General features: G+C 40.7%; 1 protein-coding gene, 1 non-coding gene and 1 pseudogene across 2 annotated transcripts in view; 1 reads left to right on the forward strand and 2 right to left on the reverse strand.

The window, feature by feature from the left end:
* The window catches only part of NR2E1 (nuclear receptor subfamily 2, group E, member 1), a gene marked incomplete at its 5' end in the record, with an annotated part of 119,246 nt that extends 99,415 nt beyond the window's left edge, over positions 1 to 19,831 (reverse strand). The window contains 1 exon segment of the mRNA XM_010856695.1: positions 19,720 to 19,831. Coding sequence (XP_010854997.1) covers positions 19,720 to 19,831 — 112 coding nt within the window.
* On the forward strand, positions 8,315 to 8,396 carry TRNAL-CAA. The gene has a single exon. It is a non-coding gene; the product is annotated as a tRNA-Leu (tRNA).
* LOC105000673 lies at positions 14,509 to 15,108 on the reverse strand (annotated as a pseudogene).
* Positions 19,832 to 20,183: the final 352 nt, after the last annotated feature.

Below are 20,183 nucleotides of genomic sequence, written 5' to 3' on the forward strand. Positions count from 1 at the left end.
TTTTTCCAGTGGTCATGTATGGATGTGAGAGTTGGACTGTGAAGAAGGCTGAGTGCCGAAGAATTGATGCTTTTGAACTGTGGTGTTGAAGAAGACTGTTGAGAGTCCCTTGGACTGCAAGGAGATCCAACCAGTCCATTCTAAAGGAGATCAGTCCTGGATGTTCTTTGGAAGGACTGATGCTAAAGCTGAAACTCCAATACTTTGGCCACCTCATGCGAAGAGTTGACTCATAGGAAAAGACTCTGATGCTAGGAGGAATTAGGGGCAGGAGGAGAAGGGGATGACAGAAGATAAGATGGCTGGATGGCATCACTGACTCGATGGACATGAGTTTGAATAAACTCCGGGAGTTGGTGACGGACAGGGAGGCCTGGCGTGCTGTGATTCATGGGGTCACAAAGAGTCGGACACAACTGAGTGACTGAACTGAACTCAACTGAATGTACAACTGCCTAGGGCTTAAAAGATTTCTGAAAACTTGGACTATAAATAGAGAGTTAATATCTTAGCAATTCTTCTTGTCCATTTTGTCCTTACATATGGATCCAGAAGGCCTAATCATGGATAAAGCAGAGAAATAACCAAGTGCTTACTATCATTATGGAGATGAGGACTTGCTGAAAATCCTCAACATCAAGGTCTTGTCATTCACAGGATGACCATGTTGTAAAGGCAGATCATTTCTGGAAAAAATTTATTACCCACAGGTCTCTGTCATTAAGGCATTATATTCACCTAATCAATATATTTTCTAATAATGGGGTAGATGATATTTTAATATATTTTAAGAGGAAAGTAAAAGGATTTCCAAGAGATCATTATTTTAGAGAGCTGGCTAATTATCTCATGTTTATAGATCTCCAGGAAAAATGACTTTAGTAATCTTGAGCTTTAAATTTCTCTTTCAACAGTCTTTAGAATATAAATAGAATGTTGTTGTTTAGTCACTCAGTTGTGTCCAACTCTTTTGCAATCTCTTGGACTGCAGCTTGCCAGGTTCCTCTGTCCATGGGATTTGCAGGCAAGAATACTGGAGAGGGCTGCCATTTCCTTCTCCAGGGGATTTTCCCAACTCAGGGATGGAACTGGAGCCTCCTGCTTTGACAGGCGAATGCTTTACCACTGAGCCACCAAGGAAGCCCCCTATAAACAGAATGTGTGTGTGTGTGTTAGTCACTCAGTAGTGTCTGACTCTTTGTGACCCCAAGGACTGCAGCCCACCAGGCTCCTCTGTCCATGAAATTCTCCAGGTAAGAATCCTGGAGTGGGTTGCCATTTCCTTCTCCAGGGGGTCGTCCTGAACCAGGGATTGAACTCAGGCAGATGCTTTACTGTTTGAGCTACTAGGGAAGCCCGTATAAACAGAATAATAGCAGCCATATAAACATGTATTAAAATCACATCTCTCCAATTATCATAGTGCCTGAAGTGACCATAATGGACAAGCAGTGACTCAGTTGTTTTTATCCTATAAATAGGTGGGTTCCAGCCTGAGATCCCTGGACATCTAGGAGCCCATAAGGGAAGAACTGAAGATCCACAAGCTTTTTGCAGCTCATAAAGTTGAAAGGAAATCATATACTTACCTGACTCAAATTTCTGGGACTTCCCTGATAGTCCATGGGAAGTGGACCCAGAATTTATTTAACCAGTCACTGTATGTGTATATATCAATATGGATGTCAGTATCTGTGCATTAAACCAGAGCTTCAGATCAGCACTGTAAAACAGACTTGCTGCCCTGACTTGATATAATTCCATTATAAAACAGAGAAATTTGATTTTTTTTTTTCTACCCCACTGGGTCTTCATTGTGTTGTGCAGGCTTCTGTAGTTGTGGCATTCCGGCTCAGTAGTTGTGGTGCGTGGGCTTAGTTGCCCCTGGCATGTAGACTATTAGTTCCCCTGCCAGCGATCAAACTCACGTCCCCTGCACTGGAAAATGGATTCTTTACCACTGGACCCTCAGTGACTTCCTTTCAACTATATGAAATACTGCAAAAAGCTTATGGACCTTCAATTCTTCCCTTATGGACTCCTAGATGTCCAGGGATCTTAGACTGGAACCCACTGGTTCACGGGATACAAACAGTTGAGTCACTGCTTGTACATTATGGTCATTTCAGGCTCTATGACAATTGAGTTGAACCCCTGAAAAGCTGACCTGGATAATTAACATACATTTGAATTTGAATATGGCTCAAGATCCAGGAACAAATTTGCTACAGTTAATTAAATCTCTTTGTATAAGAATTGTTCAAATAATGAGCTATATATTTTTAAAAACATACTTATGATAAATATTAAAGTGATCCCCAAAAGCCCAGTTGCCTCAAAATTCATTTTACCTAACCTATCTTAATTCTATCCACTTCCTTTTCCACAACATGGACTCCAGTAGGCTACTGTTTAAGATCAGTTTTCTATGAGGGAGGGCCTTGCAGTAGATACCTGTTAAGTCTGTCATCCAGCCTCCCTTCTCTGCAGACTTTTAGGGAAGTTGCTCTCATCTACATGGTAACAGGATAGCCTCCAGGCAGCCATGGGTATGAATTATGACCCCCAATTTTTGTCCTGGCTGTAAGTTTGGGCTGAACAGATTCATCCTTAGAAAACTTGAAATTGGGTGTAAAAGATCTGGTCTTTGTCTAGGTTGAAATCTTTAATGTATGAGATATAAAAACTGGAGTTTGTTCAGCCATTTTTTCTACCATGAACACTGGGGTAAAGAGACACAAAGTAGAACAAAGAGAGTGTCTGGTGCACAGTTTCAGTCCCATCCTGAGACATGGCCTTGGTTTCATCCTTATATTTTCTACTTTTTGCTTAAGTTGATTGTGTTGGTTTTTGTTTGTTGAAATCAAGAGATCCAACAGACAGGCTATCTTGATGGAAGCCTACTGGCAAGTCCCACGTCACATTATTGCCTCTATCATATCAGCCAGTAGTTATTCTCAAATGCACAGAGAATCTCTGTCTCTGAAGACCTAGGAATACAATCTAGGTATCCAGGAAAGTCAAAATGAGATCTTAGTTCACATGTGACAAGTCCAAGATTGATTGATTGATTGACTGATTGATTTGCTGTAAAACCAAGTAATTGTTTTAAATAATTGTTATACTCTTTAAAATGTTACTAGACTAACAAAAGGGAACAGATAGGCCACTATCTCCTTTATGGTACTCAGAAAAAATGGGACAGTTTTTCTTGGTGGATAATTTCTTTCTCTAATTTTTGGGAGGAAAAAAAATGACCTAGTCCCTAGTTTTATTACTCAAATACAGAAAGCATAGCTCCCTGTTCTTCAAACAAAGTTGAGGTGGACGCAGCTGGAAATAACTGAATAATTAAAATATCAATCAGAACAGGGGAGATTAAAGGACTTCACTTCAATAGAGCAATTGGGCAGAATTAGAATTGGAAGGAAAATAAAACAGTTTACAAAAGAGGGAAAGCAAACCATTTAACATTGGCCAGGTCTTCAAGTAAGGGATAATAACAAGTGGTACTAGCTTCAAATGAGTCCATAGGTAAACTGAACAACATCCACTTCTCTGAGACACACATATTCATAATTTTACCTTGTTTGTAACATTTGCTTCCTCCTGCTTCTATTGTCACATACATGGTGAATATGACTTAACTTACAAAGAATATTTAAATTTTTATATTTAAAAAGGCATATTGTTTAGAAATATATCTTATTGATTTCTCTAGCAATCTACTTATCCCAGGAAACTTAATGGATAGTAAACAATAAATAATAAAATATACTTTGAAACTGTTAAGAGATACATAAAATCTATAGTATATGGTTATTAATAAGAATTGAATAATTAACAAGATTTTTTAAATGGTACAATCATCTTTCTATTTATAATTAAGGTATCTATATTAGTTGCTGCTGCTGCTGCTGCTAAGTCGCTTCAGTCACGTATGACTCTGTGCGACCCCATAGATGGCAGCCCACCAGGCTCCCCCATCCCTGGGATTCTCCAGGCAAGAACATTGGAGTGTGCTGCCATTTCCCTCTCCAATGCATGAAAGTGAAAAGTGAAAGTGAAGCTCAGTCGTGTCCGACCCTTAGCGACCCCATGGACTGCAGCCTTCCAGGCTCCTCTGTCCATGGTAAGAGTACTGGAGTAGGGTGCCATTGCCTTCTCCATCTATATGAGTTAGGATTCTCCAAAGGAATGGAACCAATAGGAGATACAATATAGATATGTAGATACAGATATACATGGGGAGGGAGGGGTATTTATTATGAGGAATTACCTCACATGATTTTGGAGGCTGAGAGTTTCTAAGATCTGCAGTGGGAAAGCTGGAGATCTAGAACTGATATATAGGTATAGTCTGAGTCTGAAGGCCTAAGAACCAGGAGAGCCAATGGTATAAGTTTCAGTTTAAAAGCTGACAGACTCAAGACCCAAAAAGTGCTAATGTTTCAGTTCAAGTCCAAAGACAGGGAAAAAAGTCAATGTCTTGGCTCAAAGCAGTCAGGTAGGATGAGTTCCCTCTTACTCAACCTTTTTATTCTATTTAGGTCTCTGCTTGATTGGATAAGGTTACTTACATTAGGCAGAGCAATCTGCTTTACTCAGGGTACTCATTCAAATGTTGGCTTACCTCAATACATCCTCACAGACCACCCTGAATAATTTGACTAAATGCTGAACACCCAATGGCCCAGTTAAGCTGACACATAAAATTAACCATCACAAATCCACCCCTTGTAAACTTGGCACCCATGTGCCTCTCCTTAAAACAAGTTTAATATCTAAATAAAGACAATAATGTCATAATTCTACCTATGATGATACAACTATCCTGTATATGGACAGAAACATACTAACCACATCTGCAGAAGAGAAGGTAATATCCTGGAATGGTGTTTATTCTGTTCTTTGATTTCACATAACTTAAACTGTATGATGTAAAATTAATAATACTTAAATTCTATGATATAAAACCAAATATTTTATATGATAAAGGAATAAGAGAGGGAAGAAAACAAAGATATTTAAGATACATAAACACATACTTGTAACAAAATAAGGAAGAATACTCATGACAATTACATCCTCATTTCTATAACTAGCTTTTTGATCATAGCTGGTATTTATAACTGCCTACTTCCACTGCCAATTCTGTATTCCTTTTGTCTTCAGCAAGCACTTCAGCTGATTATGGTTCTTTACCTGGTGGAGTGACCCAAATCTTTATTCCTGAAGGGCCTGGGGTATTAGTAGTCCTGAATGGATTGGGTTGTTTTAGTTTTCCACTGGCCTTAATCACAGGGTATGGTGATACTAAGGGACCTCCTGTATTTCAGACATACTCTTCCTTACCTTCATGTGAAGCAATAGTGCAGTTTTCCCCTGGTAGTCAGGATCAATCACCCCAGTCAACACAGAAATTTCCTTCTGTGCTTACTGATTAAGATGCATGCGGAGCCTAATTTGGCCAGGCAGCAGCCTTAACTTCCAGTTAAATGGAATTATTGTGCTGTCGCCTGTTGTGTCGCCTGGTGGAAACATTCCACCTTTTGGAACTAACACCTCTAGGCTAGCAAAGCACAGAGTTTCGTGGACAGGAAGGAAAAATTTTGCTAGTAAGTCACTACTGCACAGGTTTAGTTGCCCTGTAGCATGTGGAATCTTCCGAGACAAAGGATCTACCTGTGTCTTTTGCATTTGCAGGCAGACTGTTTACCACTGAACACCAGGGAAGTCCCCCCATCCCCCTTTTTTAAAGACACATAAAGACATAGAGAACAGGAGGGAAGAAAACAAAGTAAGAATCCTGGAAGCTGGAAAGCAGATGGACTAATGACAACTGACAGCAGAACCAGGAAAACTGAATCCTAAGCCTGCAGTAGGGGAGAAAAAGCAAGAATATTACATTTTAGAACTCTCAAACAACCCAAGAAATGGGGGACCTCAGGTACCTCTGAAAATGTAGGTGGAGGAGCTAAAAAGATGATTACCTGAAAGTTTGTTTACAATGCTGCTGTTGTTCAGTTGCTAAGTTGTGTCCAACTGTTTGTGACCCCATGCACTATATGTAGTACACCAGGCTCCTCTGTCCTTCACTATCTCCCGAAGTTTGCTCAAATTCATGTCCACTGAGTCAGTGATGCTATCTAATTATCTCATCCTCTGCTGCCCCTTTCTCTTTTTGCCTTCCATCTTTCCTAGGATCAAGGTGTTTTCCAATGAGTCAGCTCTTTGCATCAGGTGGCCAAAGGACTGGAGCTTCACTTCGGCATCAGTCTTTCCAATGAATATTCAGGGTTGATTTCCTTTAGGATTGACTGGTTTGATCTTCCTGCTATCCAAGGGACTCTCAAGAGTCTTCTCCAGTACAGAATTTGAAAGCATCAATTCTTTGGTGCTCAGTCTTCGTTATTGTAACACTCACCTCTGGACAAGACTACTGGAAAAACCACAGCTTTGACTATTTGGAGCTTTGTCAGCAAAGTGATGTCTCTGCTTTTTAATACGCTGTCTAGATTTGTTATGGTTTTCCTTCCAAGGAGTGAGTCTTTTTTTAAAATTTCATGGCTGCAGTCACTGGTCCACAGTGATCTTGGAGCCTAGGAAAATAAAATCTGTCATTGTTTCCACTTTTCCCTCATCTATTTTCTATGAAGTGATGGGACCAGATGCCATGAACTTAGTTTTTTGACCTTTGAGTTTCAAGCCAGCTTTTTCACTCTCCTCTTTCACCTTTATCAAGAGGCTCTTTAATTCCTCTTCACTTTCCACCATTAGAGTGGTACCATTTGCATATCTGAGGTTGTTGATATTTCTCCTGGCAATCTTGATTCCAGCTTGGGATTCATCCAGCCTAGCATTTCACATGATGTACTCTGCATAGAAGTTAAATAAGCAGGATGACAACATACAGCCTTGATGTACTGCTTTCCCAATTTTGAACCAATCTATTGTTCCATACCCGGTTTTAACTGTTGCTTCTTGACCTGTATATAAGTTTCTCAGGAGACAGGTAAGGTGGTCTGGTATTTCCATCTCTTCAGGAATTTTCCAGTTTGTTGTTATCCACACAGTCAAAGGTTTTAGCATTGTCAGTGAAGCAGAAATAGATGTTTTTCTGGAACTCCCTTGCTTTCTTCATGATCCAAAATAGGTTGGCAATTTGATCTCTGGTTCCTCTGCCTCTTTAAAATCCAGCTTGAATGTCTGGAAGTTTTTGGTTCACATACTGCTAAAGCTTAGCTTGAAGGATTTTGAGCATAACCCTGCTAGCACGTGAAATGAGTGCAAATGTATGGTAGTCTGAACATTCTTTGGCATTGCCTTTTTTGGGAATGAAATAAAAATTAACTGTTTCCAGTCCTATGGCCATAGCTGAGTTTTCCAAATTTGCTGACATATTGAGTGCAGCACTTTAACGGGATCATCTTTTAGAATTTTAAATAGCTCAGCTGGAATTCCACCATCTCTACTAGCTTTGTTTATAGTAATGCTTCCTAAGGCCCACTTGACCTCACACTTCAGTTGTCTGGCTCTAGCTGAGTGACCACACCATCGTGACTATCCCAGTCATTATGACCTTTTTTGTATAGTTCTGTATATTCTTGCCACCTCTTCCTAATCTCCTCTGCTTCTGTTAGGTCCTTACTTATGAACCTTTTTTGTGCACCTCCTTGCATGAAATGTTCCTTTGATGTCTCCAGTTTTCTTGAAGAGATCTCTAGTCTTTCCCGTTATATTGTTTTCCTCTATTTCTTTGAACTGTTCAAAGAAGGGCTTCTCTTCTTGCTATTTTCTGGAACTTTGCATTCAGTTGGGATACCTTTCCCTTTCTCCCTTGCCTTTCTCTTCTCTTCTTTCCACCCTCCCTACAACTCTGTCTCACCCTGATTTCAGCAGAATACCCCTGAAGTTCTGATCTCTGGAAAAAGTGAAACAGAGGAAGGCACAAGAAGCACAAGCATATTTGAGGGAAGGAGAATTTTGCTAAAAATAGGGTAATTAAATAAAGGTTTACTAACAGAATGCAAAGGCTGACAATCTTTTTCCACTGTTGGAATCTCAGAATACTGGCAGTCAGATAGTATATTGGCAGAGTCTTTTTGAATAGTATGATCTGCCCAAGATAAAAGATCTAAAATATTTATGTTTTCGGTTCTTTGTTTTGGGTGACCATTTGCACATTACGTTTAGTAGCATTCCTGGTCTCTACACACTAGAGACCAGCAGCATTTCTACCACTGTTGTGCAACCAAAAATGTCTCTAGACATTGCCAATTTCCCCAGTAGAGGAAGATAAACTGCCACTGGAGCTGTGATGACTGAGTGGTTAAGATGTTAGACTCAAAATCCAATGGGGTATCCCCATGCAGGTTCAAATCCTGCTCACAGCATCTCTGTTCATATAGTGATAGCCACAGTTACACAGCTCTATCCATGAACTTTCATTTAGCTTTGTAGTGCCTTTCTCTTACATATAAGCAGAGAGAGCCAGAGTTCACCAGAAATCCAAAGAAAAATGAAGAAACTAGCAGCTTGGAGGAAATAGGCTACGAGAAAGAAGAAAACTTTAAAAAGCGCATATAGCATCTACAAAAAAAGAACTACTGGAAATTAAAAATGTAGTAGCATAAATTAACGGAGAAGGCAATGGCACCCCACTCCAGTACTCTTGCCTGGAAAACCCCATGGATGGAGGAGCCTGGTAGGCTGCAGTCCATGGGATTGCTGAGGGTCGGACAAGACTGAGCGACTTCACTTTCACTTTTCACATTCATGCATTGGAGAAGGAAATGGCAACCCACTCCAGTGTTCTTGCCTGGAGAATCCCAGGGACGGGGGAGCCTTGTGGGCTGCCGTCTATGGGGTCACACAGAGTCGGACATGATTGAAGTGACTTAGCAGCAGCAGCATAAATTAAAAACTTAGTAGAAGCACTGGAAAACAAAGTTAGTGAAATCTCTGGAAATAGGGTAAAAAGACACAGAAATTAAAAAATAGGAGAGGACATAGAAGATAAGAAAATGTAAGTAAAAGCCTAAGGGGACTATATTAGGAAGCAGCTTAAGTTGCTACAACAAAGAGACTCCAAAATTTAGTGGCTTAAATAGCAGTTTGTTTCTCTGTAGCCTAGGGTAGGTAGATGTCTCTGCTTTATGAATCAGCTGGCTCTGTCATACTAAACATGTTGCATCCATATCCATCCCTATATCCAGGCCTGCTGTTTCAGTTAACATTCTCTAACCAGCAGGAAGGAGGTCAATGAAAGTCACAAATTAAATATATAACTCGTAATGTACATGTATCACTTTTGTTCACATCTAGTTATGAGATAGGCTGGGGGAATGTAGTTCTGCCTCTGCAGTCAGGAGAGAGTTATTAAGAGGAAGAAGAGAATGGATATTGAAGGAAGTTGAGCAATTTCCATGATAAGGTCTAACATCCAAACAAAAGGACATCCAAAGAGACAGAACCAAAGAAAATAGCAGGGAGGAAATCAGCAAATAAATAGGTATTAAAGTGACCAGGTTTTGCTGAGATAACAAACAATCCTTAAATCTTAGTAGCTTATAAAAAAGGTTTATTTCTTGTTTAAGTTGCATGTCCATCACAAGTCAGTCAGCTAGGGTTTCTGTTCCATGCTTTCTTACTCAGATCAACAGAATTTTCCATCATTTAGGAAAGTGTTAGTCATTGTGATGGCAGGTGGGTGGGGCCCCTGGTAAATCATATACTCATCTCTAAAGCTTCCAATTGTCATTCTTGCTCTCACTTTAATGGCTAAATTCAGTCAAATAGCTAACCTAACTTCAGGTCAGGGCAAACTTCAAGGGCACAGCAAAGTTCAATCTTATGTGCACAGGGAAAAAACTGAAAATATTTAGTGAAGGATATTAATGACTACCACAGCTCACGTAAATAACTGGTTGACTCTCCTTGCAGGCAAAACACACTCATTCCCCCCACAAGGGAAACAACTCAAGAGGCCCATCTTGTCATTGTATAAAGCTCAAAGTCTAGACTCTTTGTTTGAGTCTAGACTCATTTCTTTGGGTGATAATGTGGTAGTCTCTAAAGGAGGTTTAAATGTGGCTCTTCTGTGTCCAGGGATGTATGAACTAAAAAGCTAACTTATCTTCCTTCATCTACCAATACATGGTGGTGGAATAGGACAAGTATAAATTTAGAAAGAGGAAGGATGGAGAAACATAGCAGACAGTAGGCCACTGCAAAAAATGTAATAAAATAGTAGTTTCCAAACTATTTTTTCCTCTAGTAGAACATTTTTTAAAAATGTTATGTGGAATTCAGATGTATAAAGTAGATCAAAGTAAAATGCTCTGCTTGGAGATTGGAATGCTGCCTGACCTTCACTTATCCTCAACGTAGGGCTACTCTTGAGGAAGCATCATGAAACCTTTGAGGTCATGAAACATAGTGGAAATGAAGTCATCAAAGGATAGCCAGGATTTTTTAGGGCAAAGAGGAAGAAAAAATATCAAGGGAAAGGGAGATTATGCACAATAGACTGCAACTTCCAGATAACCCAGTGGAATGATCTGGGAAGGTGCAACTGGGAAAAGGTGCAACCAATGGGAAACTGGGTCAGGTGAGGGGATGTATAAGGTGGTATGTTCTCTCCTTTCATCATACTGGTTTAAGCAATGCTCCAGCATAAACTCAACCTTTATGCTACTCTATGCTTTCACCTGAACAGCTGACCATTGCTGAAGAGAACATATAATTAAGCCAACTGTTCAGACCTTAAAATTGTGTCCACACATCTCAAATTGGCATTCAATATTGCCTGGTAATTTTGTCACACTTACTTAATATGTTCACTTTCTCACTATCTAAAGCAATTATTTCACCTTCTTTTTAAGCCTTGAGCTTTTGATACTCCACCGTCTCCAAACAAAATCATCTTTCAATAAATATTTATTGAACATCTATTAACTGTCAAGCATTCTTCTAAGTACTAGAGAGAGAGTAGTGGAACAACAAAAATCCTGTGGATCAAGGAGCCCACCCAAGTGCTCTATGATGACTTAGTGGGGAGGGATGGGGGTGGGAGGGAGGCTCAAGAGGGAGGGAATATATATATATATACACACACACACATGCACACACATACATACATGCATACATATTTATGGCTTCCCAGGTGGCTCAGTGGGAAGAATCTACCTGCAGTGCAGGAGACTCAGGAGATGCAGGCTCAACTCCTGGGTCAGGAAGATCCCCTGGAGGAGGGCATGGCAATGCACTTCAGTATTCTTGCCTGGATAATCCCATAGACAGAGGAGCTTTGCAGGCTACGCTCATAGGTACAGCTGTACTACAGCTCAGCACATGGCTGATTTGCACTGTTGTACAGCAGAAACCAACCCAATTTTGTAAAGTAATTATTCTCCAATTAAAAAAATTCCAATGAAAGGAGATAGGAAATAAACAAATATATAGGATTTTTGTATAGTATTAAGTGCTATGGAAAAGAATAAAGCCAGTTGGGGAAAGAGCATGCTATTGGGAGTGGCAGATCATGTAGATTTTCTTTAACACTGAATGAAATGTGTAGCCACTGGTGGGATCAAAGTATAAAGGATGACATAACCCAACATAAACTTTCAAAGGATCACTTTGCCTGTTATGGTGAGAGGAGACCATAAGGAAGAAAGAGTGTTAGCAGGGAGACTGGTTATTTGAATATCTTCTTGGTTTATATCTTTAGTTCCTCGCCCCCGGCACTTCCCCCCATTCCACATGTTTTGAAGGAAAGAACTGTCAAAATACAATTTTCAAAAACAGAAAAACATCTCTCATGCAAATATAGAATAATGTGTCAAACCTTTATTAGCTCATTAATGTTTCTTAAAATGAATAAAGCCAATAATAAAAAGAAGGAATATTAGAATTATGTTGCCAGGTTAGATGCACAACATGCTAATGTCCCTCGGAGTAATCATATCATAATCTTTGGGATTATCTTTTCTAGCAGAGAGAAATCTACACATTAATGTGTAACTTAAGTGTCTGAGCTTTAATTAAATAGTAAAGAGTCAAAGACAGGTTCATTCTCCTAGACTTGAAAATTAAGTAATCCTTGCTTGGGCCTGTTGAACAGTGCCCCAGCATACTGACTATTTTGCTTTACTTCCAAATTTTGGGTAAATTTTCTTTAAAAATTTCCATGAAAACAATTTTTTGAAACGTCTCAGATAGTTTTGATTCACATTTTTAACTTACTAGAGGAAACTGGGATGGTGCTAAAGTCAATTTCTCTTCTTCTCTGGGTTTCTTGCCTTTTTTATTTGGTCTCTGTCCTTCGCCATTGCACTAATGTAGGTGAAAGATGCAAAGGGCCTATATTTAGGGCATAGCATTGCTTCAGTCTTTAGGTTTACACTCAGAACCAAGACCTTTTCTTGATATTATTCTGATATTCAAGTGCTACTATGTATATAATCTATGAAAATAATCTTCTTCAACAATCATTAATTAATCAGTGTCTCAATCTCTGATTGACTTATTTTATTCCCAGGGACTCAACTACCACAATGATTCCCAATTCTAAATCTCTAAACCTGGCCACTCTACTATACACCAGATCTGTTATTTAAAATGCTCCCAGGGTATCTCTAAGGGCTTCCCCAAAGGCTCAGTAGTAGGTAAAGAATCCACCTGCAATGCAGGAGACACAGGAGATACAGGTTCAATCCCTGGGTCAGGAAGATCTCCTGGAGAAGGAAATGGCAACCCAGTCAAGTATTCTTGCCTGAAAATCCCATGGACTGAGGAGCCTGGCAGGCTACAGTCCAAAGGGTTACAAAGAGTCAGACACAACTAAGTGGCTAAGCACACACGCACACTGGGTATCTCTATCAGAGGCATCCTGAGCTGGCAATTCCAGTTGATTTCATTGTTTCTATTCCAGTCCAAATGTATTCCACTTGTCCAATATTTCTATTCCATTCCTGTCCACAGTACCACCATTTGCCCAATTAACTAAATTTGTAACCTGAGAGTCATCACTGTTTCACATGCCATATCTATCTACATAACCATCAATTCTTGTTCTTCTCTATCATAACTATCTCTTTAATCTAACCCCTCTTCTTTTCCACTTCCACCTCAACCTCCTTTAGGTCTTTACTGTAGTTACTTTAATTATGCTTTAGACTTGGTACTGCAAAAAAAAAAAAAAATCCACTTCTGTGAGTGTTCTTTTCATAAAATGCCTATATGATTGTCTTGATTAAATCTTTTAAAGGTTCCCCATTGCCTACAAGGATAAAACGAGCTTTTTAGCAAGTAGGCAGGTTGCTTTTAGCACTATCCTCATAATCTCATCAGTAACCCTAATAAACATGAGTTCTAAATAAAAATAGTGTGCTTGCCATGCAAATACAACTTTAAGACAAATTCTCCAATTTTTCCTTCTGTCTAGATGGCTGCCACTCGCTCCTCCAACAGAGACATTCTAGAGCTGCCACTGGGTGAATTCCTACTTATTCTATAAAGCCCCACTCAAAAACTGCCTCCTCTTTGAAAAGGTTTCTGACTCTTCTCCAGATCCCTAGGCACAGTTAGTTCAGTACTTAATGCTCCTAAAACATCTCCACATTACCTCCTTTAATATTTAACTTTACTATACACAATTTGGTTTTATGTTCTATTTTTTGAGAGCACAGTAGTGTTCTAGTGATCTTTGTTTATTCTAGCACCTACCACAATAAACTACTTTTTTTGTTTTGCTTTATTGTCTGTGTCACATATTCTAAGATATGTGAGATAAAAGCAAAATTAATTTAATTCTTAAACTTGCAGGAAGGAATTTCATTTGTATTTATTTATTTATTTTTAAGACAAAGATTCTGTATTTAAATCAGCAAACTCAAGATTCTTCAAGCCCCAGCCCATGGAGAGCAGCGTTCCCTCCCAGGCCCCCTCATCCTCACCCCTTAGCCACAGAAAGGAATGGAAAATGAGAAGCCTGGGGGCCTCTGCCAGGGCAGGCTGCCTCCAAAGGGTGGTGAGTGCAGTCCATCTGGGGCTGGGGTGGTGGCTGCCACAGGCCCCTCCCTATAAATTAATTCCCTGCAGCCACAGCTGTGGGCAAGGCATACTTGGAGGAGAAGGCCATTAGGCAGCATCCTTGATTTCCAGCTAAGGAATGGATTAGGGCATAGGGCTCAGAGGGAAGAGGCCAGAGAAAAGAGAAGAGGTATGGTGTGGAGAGGGGGTGAGACCCCCCCCCCACAATTTTGGTCCCAGGGAAAAAGAGGCCAGTTGGTCCAGTTTTGTGGGTTTGGAGAAGGGAATGTATTAGTAAGCACAAGGGGGAGGCCACCGTCGGGCACCCCCGCAAGAGACAGGCCAGGCCCCAACCCTGGCAGAAGGGAGTGTGAGAGCTCCCAGGGGCTCTCAGGAAATGTCAGTGCTAAAAAACAAACTAACATATATATTAACCATTCATGGAAGGCAGGGGCAGGGCTGCAGAGCAGATCAGAGGATCTGGGGTGGCATCGCATAGTCGGTCAAGCCTGCCTGAGAAGCCCCGTGGTTGGTCCCCATCTGTAAGCCAATCACATTCTTGCCCTCCTGCAGTTGGTTGTCCGAGAAGTACCGAGGGTTCTCCTTGGATTTCTTGGTAAACCAGTTAGGATCCCCAGAGAAGAGCCCATCGTCCCATGCTACCACTAGCCTGCCCAGATTCATCAGTGTCCGCTGCACACAGGCCATATTCTTTCCTTCCCAGAGGTCCACAGTCTGGGAGATGTCATTGGTGTTGATGCCATAGCGCTCGGCTGCTTGCAGGAACTGGGAGATCTGCCCCATCTGCTTGAAGGCTGTGGTGGAGGCCTGGATCTTCTTCACTGGGGCCTGCCCCTCGGGGTACAGTCCATTAATGAGCTCACACAGCACCGTGCCATCCTTGAGCCAGTTCTGGAAGTTCGTGCACCCAGGCTGAGGCCGGCTCACATGCTTGCGGCACTGGGTGGTGATCCACTGGATCAGGATTTGCTCCAGGTCTGCATCGTATTGTTTATCAATCTTCTGCTGTACCTCCTGGCTCAGGCCATATGCAGGTCCCCTGTTGGCCATTCTGAAGGGTGGCAGCAGTGGTTGGAGGGGAGGTTCACGTGGGTTGGAGAGTTGCGCACTGGAGGCGGGGGCTGCAGCGCAAGTCTGAATTTATTTTCTTTTTAATATTTATTTTTGGCTGTGCTGGATCTTAGTTGTGGTGCACTGGCTCTTTGTTGTGGCATGTGAGCTTCTCTCTAGTTGTAGCACTCGGGCTCAGTAGTTGTGGGACATGGGCTTACTTACCCTGTGGCATTTGAGATCTTAGTTCCTCGACCAGGGGTTGAACCCACATCCCCTGCATTGGAAAGTGGATTTTTGACCACTGGATCACCAGGTAAGTCCCTTGGGTTTATTTCAAATCTATGGTTATTAATCTTTTGGATCACAGACCCCTATTCAAAAAAAACTATGATGAAAGTTGTAACATTCTACTCGGAAAGATATACACACATGGTAGGATTCACAAATGCCCTGAACCCACTGATACCCGACAAATTAAGAAACTATCTTTTCATTTTTATTAATTTTTTGAGTAAGAATATTTACATGGAACAAAAATTTTAAAGTAATAAACTTTACAATGAATAGCCTGTTCTAGCCTCTTCCCAAAATATGCAATTCAATTCCTATTCTATCAAAGTGACCACATTTTATGTATTCTTCTGGAGACAGTCTCTGTATATGAATACAGGAGCATTAAAAATTCTCTTTTCTGACATTTTTTTTCCATTTATATTGGCAATTATTCCACATTGGGTACCTAAGGTTTCAAATGCACAGAATTTTATTGCATTGCTGTACCCTAATTTTTTTACAATGTATTTTTAGATTTTGAAACAATTTCAAGCTTACAAAAATGTTGGAAGCACAGTACAAATCATTTCTTTCCAGAACCAACTGAAAGTAAGTTGCTGAATCAAAATGACAATGAGATATCACCTCACACCAGTCAGAATGGCTATCATAAAAAAAATCTACAAATGACAAATACTGGAGAGGGTGTAGAGAAAAGAGAATTCTCCTACACTGTTGGTGGGAATTTAAATTGGCACAGCCATTATGAAAAACAGTCTGGAAGTTCCTTATAAAAACTGAAAACAGAGCTACTATATGATCCAGCAATCTCACTCCTGGGCATATATCTGGAAAAGATGAAAAACTCTAATTTGAAAAGGTATACTCATCCCAATGTTCACAGCAGCACTAATTACAATAGTGACTACTTACAACAGCCAAAGACATGGAAGCAACCTAAGTGTCCATTGACAGATGAATGGCTAAAGAAGATGTATACAATGGAATTCTACTCAGCCATAAAAAGAATGAAATATTGCCATCTGCAGCAATATGGATAGACCTAGAGAACATCATACTATGTGAAGTAAGTCAGAGAGAAGAAGACAAATATTATATGATATCACTTATATGTGAAATCTAAAAAATAATACAAATGAATGTATATACAAAGCATAAACAGATTCACAGGCATAGAAAACAAACTTATGGTTACCAATGCATAGAAAACAAACTTATGGTTACCAATGGGGAAAGGGAGGGGGGAGAGGGATAAATTAGAAGTATGGGATTAACAGATACACACTACTTTATATAAAATAGGTAAGCAACAAGGATTTACTATATAACACAGGAACAATATTTAATAGTTTATAATAACCTATAATGGAAAATAATCTGAAAATATAAATATATGACTGAATCACTTTGTTGTATATTTGAAACTAACACAGTATTTAAAATCAGCTATAACCTCAAAAAAAAAAGTAAGTTGCTGACTTGATGTTCTATCACCCCTGAATGCTTTTCTGTGTATTTTATACAAACAAAATCATTTTCTTGCATAATCACAATACAACTATCAAAATCAGGAAATTAACATTGTACATTACTACCATCTAATTTTCAGATCGCATTCAAATTTCACTAGTTGTCCAGACAATGTCTTTTATGTCAGGTGCAATTCCTCAATCTTTTCTTGACTCAGAACACTAGAGATTACAGGCTAGATATTTTGCAGAATGGACCTTAACTTGATTCATATGATATTTTATCACGATTAGAATAAGTTTATGCATCTTTGGTAGGAGTATAATAGAACTGGTGCTATGTTCTGCTAACTGCATTCTATCAGGTGGCATTACAGTTTCTATTTGTTCCATTATGATGATGTTCATGTTGATCATTTGATTAATGTGGAAACTGACAGACTTCTCCACTGTAAAGTTACTCATATTTTCCCATTTATAATCAATATGTGTTAAGCAGGTGATTTTGAAAATATGTAAATACTTTAATCCCCATGAAACATTCACCTTATTCATTTATTTAAATATATCACTATAGGCTCATGGTTTCCTGCTTTATTCAATGGTTTACGACCCATTAACCATCATTATTTTGATCCTCAAATTGTCCCAGATATGGCCAGTGGGAAGCCTAAACTGGTTTCCATGTGTTCTTTTTTAAAAAAGTATTTATTTATTTGGTTGTGTTGGGTATTAGTTGTGGCACGTGGGGTTTTTGCTTTCATACATGGATTCTCTCTAGTTGTAGCATGCAGGCTTGGTTGCCCTATGGCATGTGGGATCTTAGTTCCCTGACCAGGGATGGAACCCATGTCTCCTATATTGTAAGTCAGATCCTTAGCTACTGGACCACGAGGGGAGTCCTCTGTGTGTTCTTGACATGTTCCCATCATTCTTCCAGCACTTCCTTACTTTCTAGTACAAAAAGATGATCCAGGCTAAACTTATGCTCTTCCTGCCCCAGTGGTAGAATCAGCTATTTCTGTAAGAATTCTTGATTCCTTTTTGTAGAGAATGACATTTAGAAGCCACAATCTATTTCTATATCTCTATGAATTGCAACCACTGATATTGCTAATTCTATTCCAACACTGGAGAAGGAAATGGCAACCCATTCTAGTATTCTTGCTCGGAGAATCCCATGGGCCGTGGAGCCTCATGTGGAGTCCATGGGGTTGCAAAGAGTCAGACACGACTAAGCTACTGACCCATTCCAACAGTACAGAGTTCATTCTCCCTTCCTATTTGTTTTCTCCCTTTTCCTGTTTGTAACTCCCTTCTTGGACAATAAGAAACCAGACTCCCATTATCCTTAATATATTTACCTATTTGATCAATCCTTCTGAGGGTAAGCAAAATCCCAGTCACTGCTGTACCTTCCCTTACATGGAAGCCTTTCTTACCCAACTCAGGATCCAATACCCTGCATCAGGATTCCCCCACCCTCACCATGTCTTCCTCTTCTTACCTGTGCTCCAATATCCCTCTCTGGATTTCTGACATCCCCACCAGACAAACCATTGATGTCTACTTTACTCTACTTGATCTAATGGCTTTAGGATGACATTGTTCCAGGAACGGAAGTTTGAGATTGAATGGTTTGTCCAGGATTTTCCAGGTGTTTGCGTTGAATGCAGGTTTGTGCTGCATTCCCAGGAACCCCCTCAGCCCTAAGGAAGCCTGGACATTAGCCACCCCAGGAAAATAAGCTGTCCTAATGTTCTCAAAGGTCATCATATAACTTTTAGGTCTTTCTATATATTAGAATTACCACTCAAGAGCTCTTTAGGAATCCTTGTGAATAAATTATTAAACCTCCATGGAAAGAAATATAGCACAATCAACAACATCGTAAATGCACATACTCTCTGGCCCAGCAAGTCTACTGCTAGAAATTTATCTTAAATGTATATCAACCTTGTATAGATATGATTACCTGCAATATTGTTTTTATTAGTAAAAGGATAAATTAAAGGGGCATTAAAAAAATTATAGACCCTTTCCCATTAGGAACACAGAACAATAATCAGATTGGCTAAAAAGTTTAACAACTCTCAGAAACAGAAAATAACACCATAAAATGAAGGAGCTCCGCAATTCTCAAGGCAAAAACAAAAGCAGGATGACACAAAACAGCCAGGAAATAATTTTTCTACCACATTTATTAGATACTTGTCAGAAAACCGTTTCCTAGGTCATTAGCTAAATTCTTTACGCAGCCCAGTAGTGGTATCCGGACACTTTTCAGAGTGTCCCCAAAGATTGCCTCGGGCTTGCCAGAAACTGGAGAGGAACTTGAGCGGTTTGGTCAGGATTTTCCAACTTTTTGTACTGGATACAGGTTTGTGCTGCACCCCAGGGACCCCTTCAGTCGCAAGGAAACATGGACAGTAGCCATCCCAGGACCAGGCTACATAGTGAGAAAACGTAGACGGGCGCTGTCCAACATGGCACCGCTCGCCAGACAGGGCTATTCACATTCAAATTCAGTACGGTTAAAAATTCAGTTCCCGGGTCGCGGTCGCTACAGTACGAGTGCTCAACAGTCACAAGCAGGCTAGTGGCTACCGTATTAGCGCAGATGTAGAATCTTTCCATCACCTCGGGAAGTCTATCGGACAGAGCTGACACAGTTTAGAGTTAAAAACAAGAACAAGTTTGTAAGCCACTAGGCTCCACAATCAAAAACAACCAAGAGACGTTATTACTCTTTCCAAATATCTTGAGGGGAAAAATTATACTAAGAAACACCCAATTAAAAGAAACCTGCAAAGGCACCTGCCAGCAGGCTCCGTCAGCAACTCACTCGTTAATTCCCACGGCGGAGGCCGTCCGTCTTTCTGTGGTACATAATTCCTCAGACTTGTAGAACTCAGCAAACTCCCAAGGCGGTGGGCAACTGAGGGCAAGACTCCTAAAATTTAACTGTTCAAAGCGGCCGACGCCTGTATTCACAGCGCGGGCGAGCCTCGGCTCGGTGTTCCACAGCTGGACGCCGCCCGGGTCTCGCGCGACCCTCAGTCAGGCGCTTGTCACCGGCTGGGAGCGCGACGCCGCCCGTGTGTGCGCGCTCCCGCACGCGCGCCAGCCTGCGGCGCGAGCGGCTCTCGGCGGCCAATGGGGCGGGGAGCCGCGCGCCGGGGGCGGGGCCGTGACGCGCGCACCTCGTGACCCTGGTAGCGGCCTGCGCCTGAGGAAGCCGGAAGCGGCTGCTATCCGCAGCCCCGACTGGAAGTGATCAGGAGGCAGTTTGCGCCTTGGGGGTTGTGG

The sequence above is a fragment of the Bison bison genome, unplaced genomic scaffold, assembly GCF_000754665.1.
Source record: "Bison bison bison isolate TAMUID 2011002044 unplaced genomic scaffold, Bison_UMD1.0 scf7180017864373, whole genome shotgun sequence".
NCBI lineage: Eukaryota > Metazoa > Chordata > Mammalia > Artiodactyla > Bovidae > Bison > Bison bison.